At 40.9% G+C, this 23,188-nt stretch overlaps 2 protein-coding genes across 3 annotated transcripts in view; one reads left to right on the forward strand and one right to left on the reverse strand.

The window, feature by feature from the left end:
- The window catches only part of LOC106570418 (protein tyrosine phosphatase type IVA 3), an 81,827-nt gene extending 73,534 nt beyond the window's left edge, over window positions 1-8,293 (reverse strand). For both annotated transcript variants that reach the window (XM_014142720.2, XM_014142722.2), the window contains exon 1: window positions 8,093-8,293. The gene's annotated coding sequence lies outside the window, so the exon portion shown is untranslated. The remainder of the gene's footprint in view (window positions 1-8,092) is intronic.
- Window positions 8,294-15,743: 7,450 nt separating this feature from the next.
- On the forward strand, window positions 15,744-17,175 carry LOC106570433 (forkhead box protein H1-like). The gene is made up of 3 exons (XM_014142762.1): window positions 15,744-16,205; window positions 16,315-16,410; window positions 16,519-17,175. The coding sequence occupies exons 1-3, from the start codon at window positions 16,032-16,034 to the stop codon at window positions 17,173-17,175; spliced, it is 927 nt and encodes a 308-aa protein (XP_013998237.1). The 5' UTR covers window positions 15,744-16,031.
- Window positions 17,176-23,188: the final 6,013 nt, after the last annotated feature.

Consider the following 23,188-nt stretch of genomic DNA (forward strand, 5'->3'; position numbering starts at 1 on the left):
CAGGCCAGTACATCAGGAGACGTGGAGGAGGCCGTAGGAGGGCAACAACCCAGCAGCAGGACCGCTACCTCCGCCTTTGTGCAAGGAGGAGCAGGAGAAGCACTGCCAGAGCCCGGCAAAATGACCTCCAGCAGGCCACAAATGTGCATGTGTCTGCTCAAACGGTCAGAAACAGACTCCATGAGGGTGGTATGAGGGCCCGACGTCCACAGGTGGGGGTTGTGCTTACAGCCCAACACCGTGCAGGACGTTTGGCATTTGCCAGAGAACACCAAGATTGGCAAATTCGCCACTGGCGCCCTGTGCTCTTCACAGATGAAAGCAGGTTCACACTGAGCACATGTGACAGACGTGACAGAGTCTGGAGACGCCGTGGAGAACGTTCTGCTGCCTGCAACATCCTCCAGCATGACCGGTTTGGCGGTGGGTCAGTCATGGTGTTTTGTGGCATTTCTTTGGGGGGCCGCACAGCCCTCCATGTGCTCGCCAGAGGTAGCCTGACTGCCATTAGGTACCGAGATGAGATCCTCAGACCCCTTGTGAGACCATATGCTGGTGCGGTTGGCCCTGGGTTCCTCCTAATGCAAGACAATGCTAGACCTCATGTGGCTGGACTGTGTCAGCAGTTCCTGCAAGAGGAAGGCATTGATGCTATGGACTGGCCCACCCGTTCCCCAGACCTGAATCCAATTGAGCACATCTGGGACATCACGTCTCGCTCCATCCACCAACGCCACGTTGCACCACAGACTGTCCAGGAGTTGGCGGATGCTTTAGTCCAGGTCTGGGAGGAGATCCCTCAGGAGACCATCCGCCACCTCATCAGGAGCATGCCCAGGCGTTGTAGGGAGGTCATACAAGCACGTGGAGGCCACACACACTACTGAGCCTCATTTTGACTTGTTTTAAGGACATTACATCAAAGTTGGATCAGCCTGTAGTGTGGTTTTCCACTTTCATTTTGAGTGTGACTCCAAATCCAGACCTCCATGGGTTGATAAATTGGATTTCCATTGATTATTTTAGTGTGATTTTGTTGTCAGCACATTCAACTATGTAAAGAAAAAAGTATTTAATAAGATTATTTCTTTCATTCAGATCTAGGATGTGTTGTTTAAGTGTTCCCTTTATTTTTTTGAGCAGTATATTTAGTCAGCTTTCATTTGAATTTCACGTTAGTGCTCATGGGGCTTTTACATGGAAATGAGCCTTTGCATAATATGACGTCAGACAGACTGTGGTGAAACCAGAGAAAACATCAACAGACAAAATGTCCTGGAGCGTGTGTTGTGTACATGCTGAAACGATAGCATTGTTAAAAAACGTACAAAACTAAGTCCATTTCACCTACCTATCTAGAAAAGCCTGCTCGGTTTTTATATTACTCAATGTGACTTGATTGAGCTTGCCTAGCTTAAATGGACCAATAGAATAGTCCAAAAACCCTGCTCATCTTCCACTCCAGCCAGACTAGAGCAAACGCTCAAAATCTTTCCTTTTGTATAGTATTTGATTTTGAACCAAGGTCTGAATCTGATACATGGGATAACAGCAATCTGGCCAAACGGAATGAATCCTGGTGAGATGACAGCAGGGAAGTCGGACCCCACCGTGGGACGTTTCACTATGGTAACTTCTTGTCATCTACATCCAATCTTTTCAACATCCTTTCCAGCAAGCATAGAGTGTTCCCAATGATATGTCCTTTCTCCTGAAGTGTGCACTAATTCACTAATTCCCACAAACCTAAAGGCCTTGGATTGGTGGAGGCATGGGCTGGTGGGAGTTTCTACCTTTTTTCTTATATCAGTCATTTCAAATCAGTGAAGGGAAGTGAATAAGTGCGCACTTTGGGAGGAAGGAGAGACATGGACTCCGTAGCGTAAAACAGTCTCACAAACATGCTGCCAACCCAATGGTGGTGCACAAGGGGTTAACCCAGCCACCCATCCTCTGCATGTAACATTATATTAACAAAATGTTCTCATATTTTACTAAATGAATACACTGAAATGTACTATAAAAATTAAGAACATTTTATATATAAATGGGGCCCAAAACTGGCTTCACCTAACGAGAGCCTAGATAAGACATTTCTTCATCATCATCATCGTCACTACCATACCAGCCTGCTTTATACACACCCAACACCACGCAGCCCTAAAGGAGGTCTTCCCTGGTGTCCTGTTATACGCACGGAGAGTACCATTAACACCGCTGGGGACAAACTGGATTTATTCATATCAGTGGCGCTAGATTAGGGTTGGAGAAAGTACCATGTTTTGCCCACTAGATACCTTTCATCAGTTTTGCGGGTTTCTTGTGTTTATTTAATGGATTACAACATTTTCTTTGCAACTTCGGGTAGAAAACAAATGGCTTTTGCTCATCGTGAAAATAAACTGTGTGGTCCACCACACAGGTCAAGCCAGTCCTCCATGAAAGAAATTCAGTTCACAAAAGATGGACGTCATGACTCATGATGCCTTCGTCAATACATTACATTCAATGGGAAAAGATATGCTGCCACGGGTAAACTGGTGAGAGACTCAGAGACAGAGACGCAGGCAGGCAAATTATTAGAAAACATTACTGACATTTACAATTAATTAAACAGATGAATTTTGATGGGTATTTTTGTATTATGCTGATTAGATTTCCACGCGTACATCGACTCATACCATTACCATTGCAAAACAATATACATTGTATGTTTGGGACTTTTACCATTGAAGACCATAACATTGAAATCATTAGAACTGCTGTAGCCCAATGGTTTAGTTGTTCACCAGGAATGGTCCAACTAATCCAGACCTTTTTTGAAGGGAATAAACCACACACACAGGGTCTGTTTCCTGGACACAGATTTAGCCTAACAGAAGGACAAACTGAATTGCTTTCATGGAGGACTGGCTTAAATTGTGAAGTTGACCACACAATTTATTTTCATCATGAGCAAAATATTGGTTTTCTACCCAAACTTGCAAAGAAAATGTTGTGATCTATATAATAAACACAAAAGCCAAAATCGATAAAAGTGTGTGGCAGGAACAGCAGCATCTAGTGGGCAAAATCTGGTCATTTCAAACTCATTTATTATGGTAAATAATGCAAGTGACTTCAATGGCTAATTTCTCTGAAGGGGGGGGGGGGACCAGATTCACACGGAATACATGACATAGTATGAAGAAGCAATACTCCAAGCCACAGCTCCATACTACTTGTCAGACATGGAGAACTGATACTATATACTGGTTGTTTGGGTTGGATTGGCATGGAGGTCTGTGGGTGGCTTTTGATCAGTTTATTGAATTCCCATGTCTTACTTAATGATAGGAAGAAGTTTGGTCCGAATTAGATGTTAGGTACTATATTTAATTAATACTATATGAATCCTATAAATGAAAATAACTAATTTGGGTGCAATCAATTAGCTTAATCTCTCCGATCAAATTATATTTCTACAAAATCATGTTTCAGGAACACTAATCTTATCTGTTTCTGACTAACAAATCAATTCCAACACAATCTGACAGTTGAAATCCTCCTGTGCTTTTTGAGGTGGAACGACCCACTGATTTTGTGGAAGTCGCTGTTTATTTTCTGAAAGACCAGATGTAGAGCAGCAACTTCACAACTGGGCTAAATACAGGGTTGTGTTCATTAGGGACTAAGAGAAAGAAAACACGTGTTTCTCAATGGAAAGGTACAGAGCTGAATGTAGAGTACAAATGCAGAAACAGGCTAAATTAGGCAAAATAAAAGGGTTGTGTTCATTAGGGCAGGGTTTCCCAAACTCGGTCCTGGGGCCTCCCGCACAATTAGTTTTTTTGCGCTAGCACTGCACAGCTGATTCAAATTACCAACTCATCATCAAGTTCGAGGTCCGAGTTTGGGAAACCCTCCATTAGGGCACAAGAGAAAACAAAAACAAGTGTTTCTCATTGTAAAGTTTCAGGTAGTTTCACATTATTTTATACCATTATGTGCCTACTGAATACAACCCCGTCCTAAGCAGAGCAGCAGGCAACTGGCCAAGACCAGACCTCAAAAACAACCACAACTAGACGTCTGGAGGCATCTCCAACGTCATTTAGACTGAGTGGAGAAAACCACCGCTCCTTTCTCTGGCATGGGGACAGGGGGTCATGTGGACCCTTTTGAAAGAGAGGGGAGGGAGGCAGGTGCAGGGGGCAAGGAGCTGCTGAATTCTCAGTGGCTCTACAGGTAGGACCAAAGCACTTGGTATAGCTTCCTTGTGAGGTCCCTCTCGTGGTGGAAGTGTAGAAGGGGTTGTGGTCAAGCAATTCTCACTGGAATCCCAAAGAAATGCAGCAATCTGTATATGTAGAGATCACGTTTCAATATAAAAGTGTAAACCATTTAACAGCACATAGAAACAGCCCAACTCTTCATTCACCAGAATTTCTATTGGAGGAGGACAAATTGCACCAGAGACTACTCCTCCTCTTACGCAGTGGTACGACCTCTCAACACCCAGTGGTACGACCTCTCAACACCCAGTGGTACGACCTCTCAACACCCAGTGGTACGACCTCTCAACACACAGTGGTACGACCTCTCAACACACAGTGGTACGACCTCTCAACACACAGTGGTACGACCTCTCAACACACAGTGGTACGACCTCTCAACACCCAAGTCAACCAAATGGTCAATTGTAGTCTCCAGCTGTATCACCTACACTCAAGATGATAAGGCATATTGGATCATTACAGGGGAAACCGTTGGAAGTGTTATGGTCACCTCTCATTTTCACAAATTTTTTAGCTTATACCCTATTTGACATCATCTGAAATGTTTGGTCATCATCGGTTGAGACACAGTATACTGCTAAATACAAGGTGGTTGTCATTTCAATCATATACATCGAATTCATAGAATTGGCCTATCCTTCAGACCCCTGCAATTTAGCTGGTAAACCACTGACATTTAAATTGAATTGAAACTTTAACTTCCAATTACTACCCGAAAGATGGCCACTGGTCCACCCATTTTCAAATGTCAATTTGAATGAGAATGTTTATTCTTATTGTCTATATTTCTATTATTTCAATCAGTTTCCTATGAATGATTGACAGTTGAATTTATAACAATGGATTTCCCCACTCTTATCTACAACACGGGGGGGTATGTTGTAGCTTGAGTGGGGATATCCATTGTTATAAATTTACCCTCAGAATAGCCTCAATTCGTCAGGGCATAGTCCAAGGGGTCAAAAGCGTTCCACAGGGATGCTGGCCCATGTTGACTCCAATGCTTCCCACAGTTGTGTCAAGTTGGCTGGATGTCCTTTGGGTGGTGGACCATTCTTGATACACACGGAAAACTGTTCAGCGTGGAAAAACCCAGCAGCGTAGCAGGTCTTGCGCACACACACAATCCATGTCTCAAGACATAATTATACACTGCTCAAAAAAATTAAGGGAACACTAAAATAACACATCCTAGATCTGAATGAAAGAAATAATCTTATTAAATACTTTTTTCTTTACATAGTTGAATGTGCTGACAACAAAAACACACAAAAATAATCAATGGAAATCCAATTTATCAACCCATGGAGGTCTGGATTTGGAGTCACACTCAATATTAAAGTGGAAAACCACACTACAGGCTGATCCAACTTTGATGTAATGTCCTTAAAACAAGTCAAAATGAGGCTCAGTAGTGTGTGTGGCCTCCACGTGCCTGTATGACCTCCCTACAACGCCTGGGCATGCTCCTGATGAGGTGGCGGGTGGTCTCCTGAGGGATCTCCTCCCAGACCTGGACTAAAGCATCCGCCAACTCCTGGACAGTCTGTGGTGCAACGTGGCGTTGGTGGATGGAGCGAGACATGATGTCCCAGATGTGCTCAATTGGATTCAGGTCTGGGGAACGGGCGGGCCAGTCCATAGCATCAATGCCTTCCTCTTGCAGGAACTGCTGACACACTCCAGCCACATGAGGTCTAGCATTGTCTTGCATTAGGAGGAACCCAGGGCCAACCGCACCAGCATACGGTCTCACAAGGGTTCTGAGGATCTCATCTCGGTACCTAATGGCAGTCAGGCACCTCTGGCGAGGACATGGAGGGCTGTGCGGCCCCCGAAAGAAATGCCACCCCACACCATGACTGACCCACCGCCAAACCGGTCATGCTGGAGGATGTTACAGGCAGCAGAACGTTCTCCACGGCGTCTCCAGACTGTCACATCTGTCACATGTGCTCAGTGTGAACCTGCTTTCATCTGTGAAGAGCACAGGGCGCCAGTGGCGAATTTGCCAATCTTGGTGTTCTCTGGCAAATGCCAAACGTCCTGCACGGTGTTGGGCTGTAAGCACAACCCCCACCTGTGGACGTCGGGCCCTCATACCACCCTCATGGAGTCTGTTTCTGACCGTTTGAGCAGACACATGCACATTTGTGGCCTGCTGGAGGTCATTTTGCAGGGCTCTGGCAGTGCTCCTCCTTGCACAAAGGCAGAGGTAGCGGTCCTGCTGCTGGGTTGTTGCCCTCCTACGGCCTCCTCCACGTCTCCTGATGTACTGGCCTGTCTCCTGGTAGCGCCTCCATGCTCTGGACACTACGCTGACAGACACAGCAAAGCTTCTTGCCACAGCTCGCATTGATGTGCCATCCTGGATGAGCTGCACTACCTGAGCCACTTGTGTGGGTTGTAGACTCCGTCTCATGCTACCACTAGAGTGAAAGCACCGCCAGCATTCAAAAGTGACCAAAACATCAGCCAGGAAGCATAGGAACTGAGAAGTGGTCTGTGGTCACCACCTGCAGAACCACTCCTTTATTGGGGGTGTCTTGCTAATTGCCTGTAATTTCCACCTGTTGTCTAATCCATTTGCACAACAGCATGTGAAATGTATTGTCAATCAGTGTTGCTTCCTAAGTGGACAGTTTGATTTCACAGAAGTGTGATTGACTTGGAGTTACATTGTGTTGTTTAAGTGTTCCCTTTATTTTTTTGAGCAGTGTATATATATATTTTTTTAACCCTTCTCTTCATCTACACCGTTTGAAGTGGATTTAAATCAGTGGCATCAATAAGGGGTCATACCTTTCACCTAGTCAATTTATGTAATGGAAAGAGCTGTTTTTTTTAAATGTTTCGTACATTTTTTTGGATAATTGCTGTTAAAGTTTAAAAAAGTCAAAACTTTTTTATATAAAAAAAAAGTCAAAACTGTCAAAACTTTTTAATATAAAATCATAAAACAGTTTAACAAGCCTGTTTGTCCGCTTTCAAATGATATCAACCGTTTATCTTTTTCAGTGATGAAGACATGGATGGGGTATTGAAAATGGGTAAACTTTGAGCACCTCTATCTCCGGAATGTTTTGGCAGTCAGGTCCAAAAAGTAACTTTGTGACCACTTCTACTATGGGGCAAACATGTAGGCCTACAGAACGTTCCGTTCAAATCAAAATGGATGCAGTCAGACAGTGATTGAAGTCATATGGAATGACCTTACTATCAACGTTAGTTTCATGGTTGAAGAATAAAATAACCTGCAAGAAATGACCTACTTCTGCCTTCAATGATTGCAACAATGCTGCAAATGTCCATATCCCATTAATACATTGTGACAGACTGTAGTCTTCATGGTGGTTACAAAGTAGCAAGACATTACACGATCCTTCCACTCAAACGTTACATTGCTACTTCGACAAAGGAGATAACAGAACAAGAGACATGTGGAATCATGTCTAGACTGTCTGCATCGGCCGCATTCGATTAGTCGTGATTGGGAACTCTATACAATCTCAAGTTCAGTCGCCATCTAATCAATCGTTATCATTTCAAACTTGCTTGCCAATAACTTACTAGGCTATAGCTAATGTTGCCAAGCTACCGTGACCAAGAAGCAGGTAGACACCCAGCACTGTCGCAAGCAGAACGCATGCATTGCATGGCGATCTCAGCGCATGGCTGTTGGAAATTGTCATAACGTTACATTTCGAGCTAAATGCACAAGTCTGGCCTGCAATAGACTATATGTCAACAGATAGAGAGTCGTGTCTAAAGTTATTAACCTACTGGTGTAGGTTTGTGATTAGTAGTTTACTCACCAGTCGTTTTCCTGCTGATAAAATCTGGGCTGATACTACCGGTAGGTCCAAGGCGGAGTATTGGGTTCATGTGCACTGACGTTCATCCCACTAGCTACGTGCGTCAATCAAGATTATGAACGCATGATTTCGGGACAAATGGGAAAAGCATGAAGTCGTTATAGCGGGAATTCGAATCGCCGGCTGGACTGGGCTACACAAACCCTATGCTGTGGACCAGATGGGCTCCCGAGTGGCGCATCGGTCTAAGGCACTGCATCTCAGTGCTAGAGGCGTCACTACAGACCCTGGTTCGATTCCAGGCTGTATCACAACCGGCCGTGATTGGGAGTCCCATAGGGTGGTGCACAATTGGCCCAGCGTAGTTAGGGTTTGGCTGGGGTAGGCCTTCATTGTAAATAAGAATTTGTTCTTAACTGACTTGCTTAGTTAAACAAATGTTTTAAAAATGTAAAATGCACAGGAGTGGAGATGACAATGGATATTTTTCTGCAGGCCTATTATAGCCTACTAATGTGATGAGTTCCAGCCGGTTCAAGCCCATGCAGGCCTAGCCTATTTACTATTACCTACACATTTCCAAAACACAATCTTCATAGTCGTGAAAAAATGAATTAAAAAAATAACGTTCATTATTTATAGACTGGACATCACTGCAGGGTTAATCTAAAGTAGCACGCGTTATTGAAACTGCATTGGCAGGCCTGCCCTATCAATCAGCCTACAAAATATCTCAGTGTAGTCCTAGAATTGAGGTTACTTTTCGCTGAACAGTAGTTCATTTCCTGTCCAACATTTCCATCTAGTGAAGAATTGTTGAATCACATTCAATCGAATGTTAGGATGGAGAAAGCTATACAAAGCAGGATTGCCTAAACCATACACAGGCAAGAAAAAAGCATTTCTGAAACAGTCCCCTTTTTTATCTGCTTTTCAATTATAGGCTAAAACTGTGAGTGGCAAGGCAGCACTTCACAGCATTCCGAATGTTATAGTCCTGTGAATGTCTAATACATATTTGGTGGATGCAAATGCCACAGAATCCCTTGTTATACAGAACGCATTAGCTGGGACAATGGAAGAGATGAGTGAGGTGAACATCATTTCAATGAGTTTAGGCCCTTTGTATATAACGAACTTTAAATACAAAAAAAAAAACGTTGTTTGTGGAAAATAGCTGCCCAACCAACTTAAATCATCCATTTGATAAAAATGTCCAGTTATTTAGGTAGAATGGAAGAAAAAAAACATTGTATAAATCAATTCTTAAAGAGTACAAAACATAATGACTACAACAAGACATGAGGTGATGAATCAAAAGTTTTTAAATCTGCCCTTTCCTTGATATTGCAGCCATTGAACCTTAGGTCTTACATTAAACTTCGTTTTTGTATAGATACCCAAATGATCAAATAATTAGATTAGGACCATCCTACTTTTATTGCGAATTAGATTTGAACAAAGAACGAATCTGATTTCTATGTCTAAGAAATATAATATCAACCTGTAAGAAAAAACTCCAGCTGGCTACAAATGTACACGTTTTTCTTCGATTTCTTCTTTAAATGAGAGGTTCAAACTGTATCAACATACATTTATAAACGCATACATTGACATTGTCTAGGTTATAGAATAACAATGTTTATAAAAATGTTACCAATGTAATCAGGGGTGGGAGCATATGAATGCGTAAAAGTAAAAGTAGCTTATTAAGTTGTTATAAACTTTAATAGTCATTTAGTCTTTTTTTTTTTATGAGACAAAAACGACTTAAAAGTGCATAATGTGAAGTGAAAAACGTTTTTTACCATGTAAAATGGTGATCATCATAAGCATATGTAGACACAGGGTACTACTACACGTACAGGTGTGCATTCCAGGTTAACTAGGCATATAGGACCTTTTCATACCAGGATAAGGTGGTAAACAGCGGGGCTGGGCCCTGAGGAGGAAATGTCCTTCACACTTAACTGGATCCTCGTGTTTTTGAATTAAAACAATGTTATTTGTGTTTCATTGATTCATTATATGGTTATTTTAAAACAATAATGGTCGAAATTATCAATGCAAGATCTATCCCTGAGGTTCAGGACATCTTTGTAAGCACGTCTTATAATTCACATGTCATTTGATAAAATAGTCCATGTTGTTTTGTATTCATCGAGTAGGCTTTCAATATTGTTGGTTCAAATAGGCTGTTTATTTTCTTTCGTTTTACTCAAATAACTGTATTAGACTGTAATAGATAAGCCTTACATAAAATAAACGACGCAGTTTTTTTAAAAACCTTCCTTCTACATATAGCAAGTAGTCTAAATCGTTTGAAAACAATATACAATTGAAGTTAATGTAATATGTAATGTTGGTTTTGTAAGCCTATGCGGAATAAATTGTAAACATACTTTATCCAGTCTACTAAATATTTATCCCAGGGATTATTTAATGTGGCTAGGCTACTATTTTCCACAAAAACTGGAGCCTAAAGGCCCTACCTATATTCTAATTATTCTCCCCCATTTAGGCCTATCAGTTCCATTGTCCAGGGAAAAAAGGCTTACTGATGAGGCTACCTGTACCATTTACATGCAGTAAATCGTTTTTCACAGGGCCATAACATTGGAACGTCTGGAAATCACAGCTTTGACCTAACCCTGACCCATCCAGAGATTATTTACATTTTTGTTCACAGTTTGTTTGTCCTTAGGGAAGGGGGTACTCAACCCTTCCCCCACGAGGTCAGGAGCCTGCTCTTTCCTGTTCTACCTGATAATATATATGTATTTTTCTTAAATGTAACCTTTATTTAATCTAGGCAAGTCAGTTAAGAACAAATTCATATTTACAATGAAAGCCTAACCAGACAATGCTGGGCCATTTATGTGCTGCCCTATAGGACTCCCAATCACAGCTGGATGTGATACAGCCTGGATTTGAACCAGGGACTGTATTGACTCTTCTTGTGCTGAGATGCAGTGCCTTAGATCGCTGCGCCACTCGGGAGCCACCTGGTGTCAGAGGTCTAAATAAATCAGTCCCTGACTAGACGGGAACAAATAATTGCAGTGGAACTGGCTTCAAGGTCCAGAGTTGAGTTTTAGGGGTCTAAACATTTGATTATTACAAAATAAATGTAGTCCAATGGAGGGATAGTAGTCCAATGGTGGGCCAGGTGTATGGGCCTTTTTTCTATAAATAATACCAATACTGAGCTATATTGCATGCTCCAAAAATGTGGGAATTACATACTTTTATAGTAATACAATTACTCAGAGAAAGAGATTTTGTTTAACAATTAATACTTTTTTTCTCAAAAAGATAAGTGCCAAAATGATTGGCACCCCTGTTTTCAATAGGGTTTAAATCCGGAGACTGATGGCCATCGCAAAATGTTGATTTTGTGGTCAATTAACAATTTATTTGTGGATTTTGATGTGTGCTTGGGATCATTGTCTTGCTGGAAGATCCACTTGTGGTTAAGTGTCAGCCTAATGGCAGAGACATCCAGGTTTGGGGCTAAAATGCCCTTGGTACTTGGTAAAGTTCATGATGCCAGCTCACACATGTCCAACCTTTCCTAACATCAAAATACAGTACCAGTCAAAAGTTTGGACACTGACTCATTCAAGGTTTTTCTTTATTTGTACTATTTTCTATATTGTAGAATAGTGAAGACATCAAAACTATGAAATAACACATATGAAATCATGTAGTAACCAAAAAAGTGTTCTCTCATGAAGTAGTCACCTGGAATGCATAGTCCCACTAAGCGCAAACCAGATGGGATGGCGTATCGCTGCAGAATGCTGTGGTAGTCGTGCTGGTTAAGTGTGCCTTGAATTCTAAATATATCATTGATAGTGTCACCAGCAAAGCACCCCCACACCATCACACCTCTTCCTCCATGCTTCATGGTGGGAACCATACATACAGAGATCATCTGTTCTCCTACTCTGTGTCTCACAAAGACACGGCGCTTGGAACCAAAAATCGCGAATTTGGACTCATCAGACCAAAGGACAGATTTCCGCATTTATTTGGGCTGCAATTTCTGAGGCTAGTAACTCTAATGAACTTATCCTCTGCAGCAGAGGTAACTCTGGGTCTTCCTTTCCTGTGGTGGTCCTCATGAGAGCCAGTTTCATCATAGAGCTTGATCGTTTTTGCGACTGCACTTGAAGAAACTTTCAAGGTTCTTGACATTTTCCGCATTGACTGAACTTCATGTCTTAAAGTAATGATGGACTGTCATTTCTCTTTGCTTATTTTATCTGTTCTTGCAATAATATGGACTTGGTCTTTCACCTAATATGGCTATCTTCTGTATACCACCCCTACCTTGTCACAACACAACTGATTGGCTCCAACGCATTAAGAAGGAAATAAATTCCACAAATTAACTTTTAACAAAACCCACCTGTTAATTGAAACGCATTCCAGGTGACTACCTCATGAAGCTGGTTGAGAATCTCAAATATAAAATCGATTTTGATTTGCTTAACACTTTTAGGTTACTACATGATTCCATGTGTTATTTCATAGTTTTGATGTCTTCACTATTATTCTACAATGTAGTAAATAGTAAAAAAATAAAAACCCTTGAATGAGTAGGTGTGTCCAAACTTTTGACTGGTACTGTATATATACACATTGCCGGTCAAAAGTTTGGACACACCTACTCCCCTTTATCTCAGTTGGATTTATAAAACGGTGATTTATGGAACCCAACTTGGCAACGTGGTCATACATTCCGCTCCCCACCCACACTCACAGTCACTTAACACGGAGAACTACAGGACAGTGGAGTCTATATAGTGAGACAGTTTGTGAATCAGAGCTGTTCAGCAAAGGAGAGGGCTGTCCTGGGTTTACATTTACATCATGTTACTAAACATATGTAGATAAATATACTGTATATTTAAACACAATATCCTTACTTAGGCCTACTACTATTGTATATGTAAAATATGTAAACTATATATTAAACACCCATGCATATATTTAATATGTCCTATGATTAAAGGCCTCAGTGTTCAATGTCTGGCTAATAGTAGTCTCTCTCTCTCTCCCCATCACATTAACCCTCTTTGTCTTCAAGGTTAGAAAACTAAAATGTTGGAGGGGGACATGGTGGTGAGTGCTGTGACTGTGGATGTTGGAGTGTACATATTACTCTAAGAAGAATGGATTTTATAGATTTGATTGATTTAGATTGTTTTCTGACTGAATGACCAATAAATTGCTTGATTATGTATTTGAAAAGCCCAATAAAATCATACAGTAATGTTACAGAATCAATACACAATAGACACATAGCCAGGGCTGGTAGAGTACAGTTATGTCAAAGAAGATGAAACTCTTAGTGAAAGATTTATTAAGGTACTGCTACATGGGCCACTTTCAAAGAATTTGTTATCAGAGGAAATACTCATATGCCTTCACCACCAGTTAGCTACAACCGCACGCGCACAGACAGACAGACAGACAGACAGAGACGCACACCTGATATCAGGAAGTCCAGTTAGTGTATCCAATCAAAGCCCATTGTGTATGTAGTAATATAGTCTAATAATGAATACTTGCTGAGTTGGCATCAGTGGAAACTCCAGCTAGCAGCTCTCTCTATGTAAAATATTCTAAATTGGTTAAAGGGGAGGTTCTGTGAGAAGTGTGACATTTAAATGAGCTAGTGTTACTGCTAGCAGGTAATTAGTCAAACCTCAGGGTTCCAAATGGCACCCTATTCCCAATATAGTACATTACTTTTGGTCATATCCCCATAGAGTTTTATGGGCCCTGATCAAAAGCAGTGCACTACAGAGGGAATAGAGTACAATTTGGGACACACACCAGGGTTATGAAATGCCTTGAAGGCTGGAGTTAGACAGTTTGGGAAAACAAAGTTGTAATAACAGTAACAACTGCATGTAAGTCCATTGTAACAAGTAATATATAATTAATAAATAAATATACAGTACCATTCAGATGTTTGGACACAGCTACTCATTCAAGGGTTTTTCTTTATTTTTACTGTTTTCTACACTGTAGAATAATAGTGAAGACATCAAAACTATGAAATAACACATGTTGAATCACGTAGTAAGAAAAAAGTGTTACACAAATCAAAATATATTTTATATTTGAGATTCTTCAAAGTAGCCACCCTTTGCCTTGATGACAGCTTTGCACACTCTTGGCATTCTCTCAACCAGCTTCATGAGGTAGTCACCTGGAATGCATTTCAATTAACAGGTGTGACTTGTTAAAAGTTCATTTGTGGAATTTATTTCCTTCTTAATGCGTTTGAGCCAATCAGTTGTGTTGTGACAAGGTAGAGGTGGTATACAGAAGATAGCCCTATTTGGTAAAAGACCAAGTCCATATTATGGCAAGAACAGCTCAAATAAGCAAAAAAAAAGTAATTAAAATGTAATTCTGCTCTGTAATTGATTTCATATAGATCTTCTATAGGCTTCAACTGTATGTGTCCAGCCAGGGCGAGGCAGCACTTCACAATATTCCAATGTTATAGTCCTGTGAATCTCTGATACATATTTAGTGGAGACAAATGCCACAGAAGCCCCCCAAAAATACCGTTGTAGCACACCCAAATTAAATCCAGTATTACCAATTATGAGATAATAAAATGTACCATTTTGAGAGGACAAATACTGATTACACAACAACAAGGACGACTCATTCTCATTCATCTCATGAAGACATCAGGTGATGTATAAAAATAGAGTTTTCAAAGATTCTCTTGCATTAATATGGAACCTCAGATCTTACATTGGGCCCAGACACTATATTTTCATTATTAAATTACATTTGGTCTTTACATTCATTTAAAATGTGAATTACCCTGTTATGCATTCTAACATTTGTTTTTGGAATATTACATCTTTATATCTGGAAAATGGACAACCAGAGTAAGAAAAAGTGCATTGGCCTACAAAAGGTATTAGCAGCAATAAGTAACTCTATCAGCCTGGAGAGACCAGCAAACATCGACTTTTCATTTGTCTGACTTTCATTTATCTGCACGTCCAGCCCTTAAATTTAGCCTTAAGATTAAGTGTTTACCATTTTATTTTCAAGACAATTTTCAATAAATAAAAAGGCCAGCCAAAGCAAAAACCTGATAAAAATGAATTTATATGAATGCTGTAAGTACATAAATGGTTTGCTCAGAGGGATATGAATATCCAACGAGTCAGTGACAACTGTTTGGAGTTTTGTTGTTGGGAGTTTTTAGTTTGTGACTATGTTCAGGATTTCCTATGATCTTCTATGTAGAAGAACCCTTTACCTTCTAATGACTCTTATGTAGCTTGGGTAGCCTCACTAATCATGGTACACGTGCATGTTCGTGAGAGCTACAGTTTTTCATAGATAGCGTTTAATTCGGACTTTAGCGACGTTTTAGTAAAAAAAGACCCAGCCCCCACGCCCCTTCAGGATCTGTTCGTCTCTAGCTCAGCCCCGTTAATCACATAGACTAATGGTTGATGCCAATGGATGCAAAAGTTACATTCCTAAAGATGGCGCAAAGATGGCATGACCATACAAAACGCATGAACTGGTACTGGACAATATCACAATGTTGAGTTCACAGGCTTGCGTGTTTGTCATATAACTGTTTACTTAATAACGAAAATTAAAGTCGAACACTGAAACTAAAAATATCTTAAAGGGAAGGACAAACTGTACATGTCCCCCTCAGCGCCCCGCCCCACCGTTTAACACCTTCTCTCAGTATGAAAAGATCCTATAGGCCTAGTTAATGTAGAATGCACACCTTCTTTCGTCCTATTGTTCTAGCAGGACATATATCCAGAGGTCTGGAACTGCCTCATTCCAGGTTAACAGTTCCACTGAGCAAGGTCCTGATATCAGTGGTCTGTGTGTGACTTGGTGTGTGAAGAACTCTACAACGAAAAAGATGCAGAACGTAACAGAGAACATCATGGGAACTCTCCTAAATCCACAGGCTCCGTCCAACGTTGTTCAGCGAAGGAAGAACCAACGTTATGGCAAGAAGAAGAGCACAACCTATCTGGGACTGATTGCTTATGTCATTCAGGACTCTCCAGACAAGATGCTCACATTTAGTCAGGTGAAACAATATATTTTATCACCCAGGGTGTAATTTCAACTGTGTTCTGAAAATGAATAATGTTGCTTAATTAATGACGAGTGCTAATATGGAGTGTTATGATTTGCAGTTGATGGACAAGTTGGGAGCTTTCCTCTCAGGAGACAGAAAAGGCATCGAGAACAACATCAGGGTCTGCTTATCATCCAACGATTGTTTTGTCAAGGTATGTCCACAATAATTATATCAACTATATGCGACATTATTTATTGTATCTTTCATTCAACCCCCCTGAGATCAACATACATTAATTTGACGTGTTTATCTATTTCAGGTTCCAGTCAGTCCATATATGCCACACTCAAAGAAGAACTTCTGGAAAGTCGACGAGAGTCAAATTACAGCGAAGATGGCGAGACGCCACTTCAAGGGCATACTGGACTTGTTCCCCGACTTGTCCACCAAAGTGCGAATGGAGGCAGAACAGATATCAGAGCGATTTGCCGCGGTCTTCTCACCAAAACCAACCCTCACCAGCCCTCATATGCAGAATAATAATGAGGTGAAGTTCAGAGGCGCTTTCTCCATCGAATCCATCTTGAACAGAGACAGTACTTCTCGTCTGTGCCCAAGACCCGCTGCATTGGCGGTTGTGTCCAGCGCGCCAACGGATCAACCGCCATTGCGCGCGGAGAGAGGAGTTGGAACCACGAGGATGAGCTGGGACTCTCCACCTGTGGAGATGAACCTTGTTCCCCGCGCAGGTGACGGTTACCCCAGCTACACGACAGTGGCAGCCACAGTCCACGGACTCATTGGTGATGATGATGATGTAAGGCATATCAAGAAGATGCGCATGTGTGCTGATCCCTCCTATCTGACCCACTCCAGACCCAGTGTTGCTCCTCGTTTTGCCGACCCACCACGTAACTGTTATTTGAAGTACCCTGTGGCCACATACGCTTGTAATGCTCACCATTTTGGATTGTAACAAACTTTCATTTTTTGTCATTGTGCACTTTTAACTGTTGTATATGTTTTCAATAAAGTCTATGATGTCTATGATGTCATCTAATTATTTTAATTGATAGATAACTGGTTAAAAAGCGCCCTGCTGGGCACAGACCTCTATATTTGATTTACATTTGTTCGAGTTGTTGAATTCAACGTGAAATCAACAAAGCATTTCACAATGTCATTGGATTTAGGTTAAAAGTTTATTGAAAAAATACGAAATGCCATTACACTGATGACTTTTCTCAAATCCAGTTAGTTTCCCACGTTAATTCAACGTCATCACATAGATTTTTGGGGTCGAAATGACGTGGAAACAACGTTGATTCAACCAGTTTTGGAACAGTGGGGCAGTACTGTATCCTCATGTTTCTTCCAGACACTAATCAAGAGATGTCCATGGCCAAATAGACGATATTTAGTCTATACACACTTTCTATAGAAAATCTAATGGCCTATGTTCATTAATGTATGTTGTTACACATTTTGAACTTGTATTTGAAGTTGCATAGACCTATTTAAATGCTTATAAACTGGGTGTTTCGAGCACTGAATGCTGATTGGCTGACAGCCGTGGTATATCAGACCTATACCATGGGTATGACAAAACATTTATTTTTACTGTTGTAATTTATACTAGCAATAAGGCACCTAGGAGGTTGTGGTATACAGTATGGCCAATATACCACGGCTAAGGGCTGTATCCAGGCACTCCACGTTGCGTCCTAGGTTAGAACAGCCCTTACCCGTGGTATCTATTTTGGCCATATATCGCACATCCTCGTGCCGTATGCCCTCGAAGCCAGTGTTCTGAGGCTATTTTGGCCAATATTTGCCAAACCATGCCAATATACCCTCCAACATCGGCTTCGAGGGCATTATCACTTTTATACCACGGGTTACCAACATATTCAAATAATGATTGACATATTTTCGTTAAAAACGTTATTTTGATGAATTTATTCATACTATTTCACCCTTCCACAAGATATAGTCCCGACACAAATGTAGGGTTGCTAACCAAGCCAGCTGGTTGTTCGTTCTATAGGTTCGGTTGCTAGAGACGTGACGCCGTCGTTCAGTTTCTGTATCTATGGATGCGACCCAGTCGTTTGTTCTAAATGTACCATTGCCATACTTGCTGGCAACGTTCTTATTCCTTGCTTGCTAGCTAACCAACTACGGCTAATTTACAATCAAAAAGTGCAGCCAGAATAACAACAAAGTAGCCACATTTGTTTAAGCTGTTTCCAAGTGACATTTATTTGGACCATATACTGCACAAGTTTCAAACTCATTCCACAGAGACACTGGGGGTTTCGCTTCACCCTTGTACTTGATTGATGAATTTAGGTCACTAATTAGTAAGGAACTTCCAACACCTGGTTGTCTAGGGCTTCATTGAAAGGAAAAATCAAAAACCTGCAGACACAAGGCCCTCCTTGGAATGAGTTTGACACCCCTGATATACTGCACGCATCAAGTAGGCCTATGCCTTTAAACCATGTCTTATATATCAATTAAAATCAATAGATATGGCAACATTTTATTTTCCAAGTAAACTTTATTGAAAACATATAAATGTTAAATATGTTAAACGTGTTATTCTATTTGTGTGATATAGGATTTGTGCAATTTAGTTTTATTTGTGTTTTTTTGTTAGCAAAAGGGTAATAGTGTAATAATTCGATTCTCTTTTTTATTTGTATTTATATACTACAATTTCTTTCTATTTGTCTTTGATACTTCTTTTTGATATTTATGAGTCTTATTTTTGTATATATATTTATAGTTATATAGTTTTAAATGTTAGGATTATTTATTTGTGTTGTCCAAATGTCTGAATAAAAATTGAAGGCGCTGAAGGGAGCCATACAAGCTCGAACCGCCACTAACACCTTCGCTGAACACTCTTCAGGCAATACACGTGGATAGACCCTTGTGAGGTAGGAGAGTTCCCATGGTGTTCTCTGTTACGTTCTGCATCTTGTTCGTTGTAGAGTTCTTCTCACACCAAGTCACACACAGAGCACTGATATCAGGACGTTCTCAGATGAACTGTGGAAGTGGAATGATGGAGACACTAGACACTGGGCCTGATTGGACAGCTCGGAGCTGCTCTTTTCTGTCCATATAAACACATGGATGGGTGGGAGAGGCAGACCAGGAGAAAGGAAGGAGGGTGTGGTCAAAGCAAGACATCTACCCAGCCTAAATGGGTTGTTGATACAAACAATTAACTATAAATTCAACTATTGTTCTTTCCCGACATTATTTTATTTAAAACAAACTTTATTATTATAAATGATAAAAGTAACGGTTCAGGTGGCGGGTGGTAGAGGATGTTGTTTTCATTTATTCATTAGGCTATGAGGTTCTTTTAAAACAAAACAGATCAAAATGATCATAAATACAAGATCTAGGCCTATCTGAGGTTTCGGTTATATACTATATGTATTTGGATTTATCACCTCCTGTGATAAAACAGTCAGCGCAGTCCATGTTGTTTTCTAATCATTGTCTGATTTCCTTCTCAAACAGGCTATTTATTTTCCTTCATTTTACTAATAACTGATTGCTAAACAGACAGCTGAAATGTTATTGATAGTTATTACACTGTGCCGTCTTGGTCAGGTCGTTATTGTAAAAGAGAACGTGGTCTCAAGGACTTACCTGGTTAAATAAAATACCAATAAATAAACAGAGTTATGATATAAAGGACCCTGGTTTTCACTGTCCACTGTTTGGCATTACATTGATCACAAATTAGATGTAGTACTGTAAAAAAGTATACTAGACACGTAATGATATTACATTTAATATGTAGATGTTGTATGTCAGACAAATATTTATTTTAATACACTCTAAAAATTAGGGGTTCAACAAGGGTTCTTCTAAGATCTCAAAGTTCTTTGAAGAACCTTACAGTTCTTGGCACTGAAACGTGCCCCCAAAAGGTTCTTCGAAGAACGCCATAGGAGGTGGGTATCATCGAGGAACCTCCTGAGTTGGTGGGGGTTCTGCAGGAACCTAACTGCCCAACAGAAACATTTGGATTTGAATTTGAAAGGACAGCAGGTGCAGAAACTTAACTGAAAAATGTAAAGATCTCCTCAATTTAAGGAAAGGTTTGTCCCTTGTATGATCTAAATTCCTATTGTTTTACGATGATACCCTCTATATTTTCATATTTGTGCAAATATTTCTAAAACAGAAAATGGACACAATTCAATGGATATCAATCAACAAAGGAATCTTGACTTGTGCTATGGGACAATACCAAATGCGTTTTCTGCCACCACCAGAGATCCCCTGGGGACATCAGACCACAATGTTGTCTACCTCAGGCCAACATACTGCTGGAGAGGGAGAAACCCGCAGTTAAAACTGTCCAGATCTGGAAGGACAACAGTATCACTTGTCTCCAGGGGCGTTTTGACTGTACGTTTTGACTGTACTACTACTTGTGATAGGAAGAAGGCAGTTTATGCTGAGGGTAATAGACAGGCTTTAAGAGATGTACAACGTGAGATCAGTTCATGCTGAGGGTAATAGACAGACTTTAAGAGATGTACAACGTGAGATCAAAAGACAGATACTGGTGGACAAGGAGGCACACAAGCAAAGGGTGGAGAGGACCCTCTCCCCAGGAAACGCAAGGGTGGCTTGGCAAGGGATTAAATCCATGGCTAGTGCCCCCCCACGTATAGGAAGGGGAAAACCAGTGCTGACCTTGGGAGATATGAGGGGCAGAACATGGCTAATGAACTGAATGTTTTCTTCTCAAGATTTGAATCAGACAACTTTGCGTCGGAGGTAAAACAAATGGAAGCATCATTACAAATGTTTGAGAGAGTTGTTGTTAAACAGTCTGATGTTTTAAAGTTGTTCAGGGGATATAACACATACAAAAGCCCAGGCCCAGACAAAATAAGTGGACATGTGTTAAAGCACTGTGCTGAACAATTGGCTGCTGTTTTTACAGACATTTTCCAATCCTCATTGACCAGCAACACGTGCTAGTTGTAACGGTTGTCGTAAGGATTGGACCAAGGTGCAGCGGGAACGTGTATACTCATCTTCTTTATTAAATCAAAAGAAGGAAAAACAAACAAATCACGTATACAAAACAACGAACGCCACTAAACAGTCCTGTCAGGTGCACAGACACAAAACAGGAAACAACTACCCACAAATCCCATAGAAAAACACCCCTCTTAAATAAGACCTTCAATTAGAAGCAACGAGGAGCAGCTGCTTCCAATTGAAGGTCAACCCCATTAACTAAACATAGAAATAGAAAGACTAGACTGAACATAGAAAAACACTAACCTAGAACATAGACCAAAAACCCCGGAACATTCTAAACAAATACCCCTCTTACATAATAACATAGCCCAACAAACCCCGAACTACATAAAACAAACACCCCCTGCCACGTCCTGACCAAACTACAATAACTAAATACCATTTTACTGATCAGGACATGACACTAGTATTGTGGAAAAACTCAATAATTATACCAATTCCTAAAGCATCTAATCCCTCTGTGCTGAATGACAACAGCCCTGTCACCTTGACATCCTTAGTAATGAAATGCCTTGAGAAAATTGTTAAAAGTCATATTCTCAGCGTCACCCAGAAGCATCTCGACCCATTTCAGTTTGCCTATCAGCCTAGCAGAGGAGTTGATGATGCCATTCTTACCCTCCTTAACATGGTCTATAGACATCTAGAGGGTGCTAAATCCCATGTTAGGGTTCTGTTTGTTGACTTTTCTTCTGCATTCAACACAATCCAGCCTTAAATTCTGGCACAGAGACTCATTCGGGACTTCTCCTTAGATGGGGGGCTGGTTTTGTGGCTGTTGGACTTCCTGAGCCAATGCTCACAGCGAGTCAAAATACTTCCCCACGTGTCGGACATACGCAATTCCAACACAGGCTCTCCTCAGGGATGTGTTTTGTCCCCACTCCTGTACATCTTGTACACTAATAGTTGTGCTAGTTCCCATCCTGACAGACACCTCATTAAGTTTGCTGATGACACTGCCTTGATCAGCCTGTTGCATGATGATGAGGAACATCATGGCCCGGTCCTAGATGACTTTGTAGTGGCAGGGTAGCCTAGTGGTTAGAGGTTGGACTAGTAACCGCAAGGTTGCAAGATTGAATCCCCAAGCAGACAAGGTACAAATCTGTTGTTCTGCCCTTGAACAAGGCAGTTAACCCACTGTTCCTAGGCTGTCATTGAAAATAAGAACTTGTTCTTAACTAACTTGCCTATTTAAATAAAGGTAAAATAAAGCACTTGATCCTCAATACCAACAAGACCAAAGAGATGTGTGTGGACTTCAGGAAGTGTACAATATCTGTCAGATTGTAGAGGAATACAAATACCTTGGTGTTGTCTTGGACAATAAACTTTAGTGGAGTAAATGTATAGATCTGATCTACATAAAGAGCCAACAGAGACTGTACTTTCTCAAAATGCTGGGATATTTTAATGTAGACTGTACTATACTGACTCTGTTTTACATATCTTTCATTGAGAGTATTTTAACGTTTTGTATTGTTTGTTGGTTTGGCAATGTCACTGTCAGCCAGAGAAATATGCTGAGAAGGATTATCATCACAGTAAGCAAGGTACTTGGAGTCAAACAGACAGGACTGGATGAGATCTTTAAGGTCAGGGCCCTCCGCAAGGCTCACAAAATCATTTTAGACCCAAGCCACCCCCTGTACCTGGACGTTGAACTACTCCCCTCTGGGCTCAGGTATAGGGCACCCCTCAGCAGGAAAAACACAACTAGACAATCATTTGTGCCAGGTGTGATATCCCTCCTAAATGGCTCGGTCTAATGTTCCTATCGACTCAGTACGGCCAGCAGGCTAGTCTTTAAAAAAAAAAAATGTTTTATTGGTATGTAACTGTTATGAAAGTTGTATTGTCAATTTTGTTTTGTATTTAAACGACACTTTAAACGTGTA

The sequence above is a fragment of the Salmo salar genome, chromosome ssa14 (genome assembly GCF_905237065.1).
Source record: "Salmo salar chromosome ssa14, Ssal_v3.1, whole genome shotgun sequence".
Taxonomy (NCBI): Eukaryota; Metazoa; Chordata; class Actinopteri; order Salmoniformes; family Salmonidae; genus Salmo; species Salmo salar.

Excerpts from the sequence above, each read along its gene's own strand:
- LOC106570433 (XM_014142762.1), top strand. The coding sequence starts at position 16,032 with ATGCAGAACGTAACAGAGAACATCATGGGAACTCTCCTAAATCCACAG. Across the intron at positions 16,206-16,314 it reads AGATGCTCACATTTAGTCAG|TTGATGGACAAGTTGGGAGC; the intron begins GTGAAACAATAT and ends TATGATTTGCAG. Across the intron at positions 16,411-16,518 it reads CCAACGATTGTTTTGTCAAG|GTTCCAGTCAGTCCATATAT; the intron begins GTATGTCCACAA and ends TATCTATTTCAG.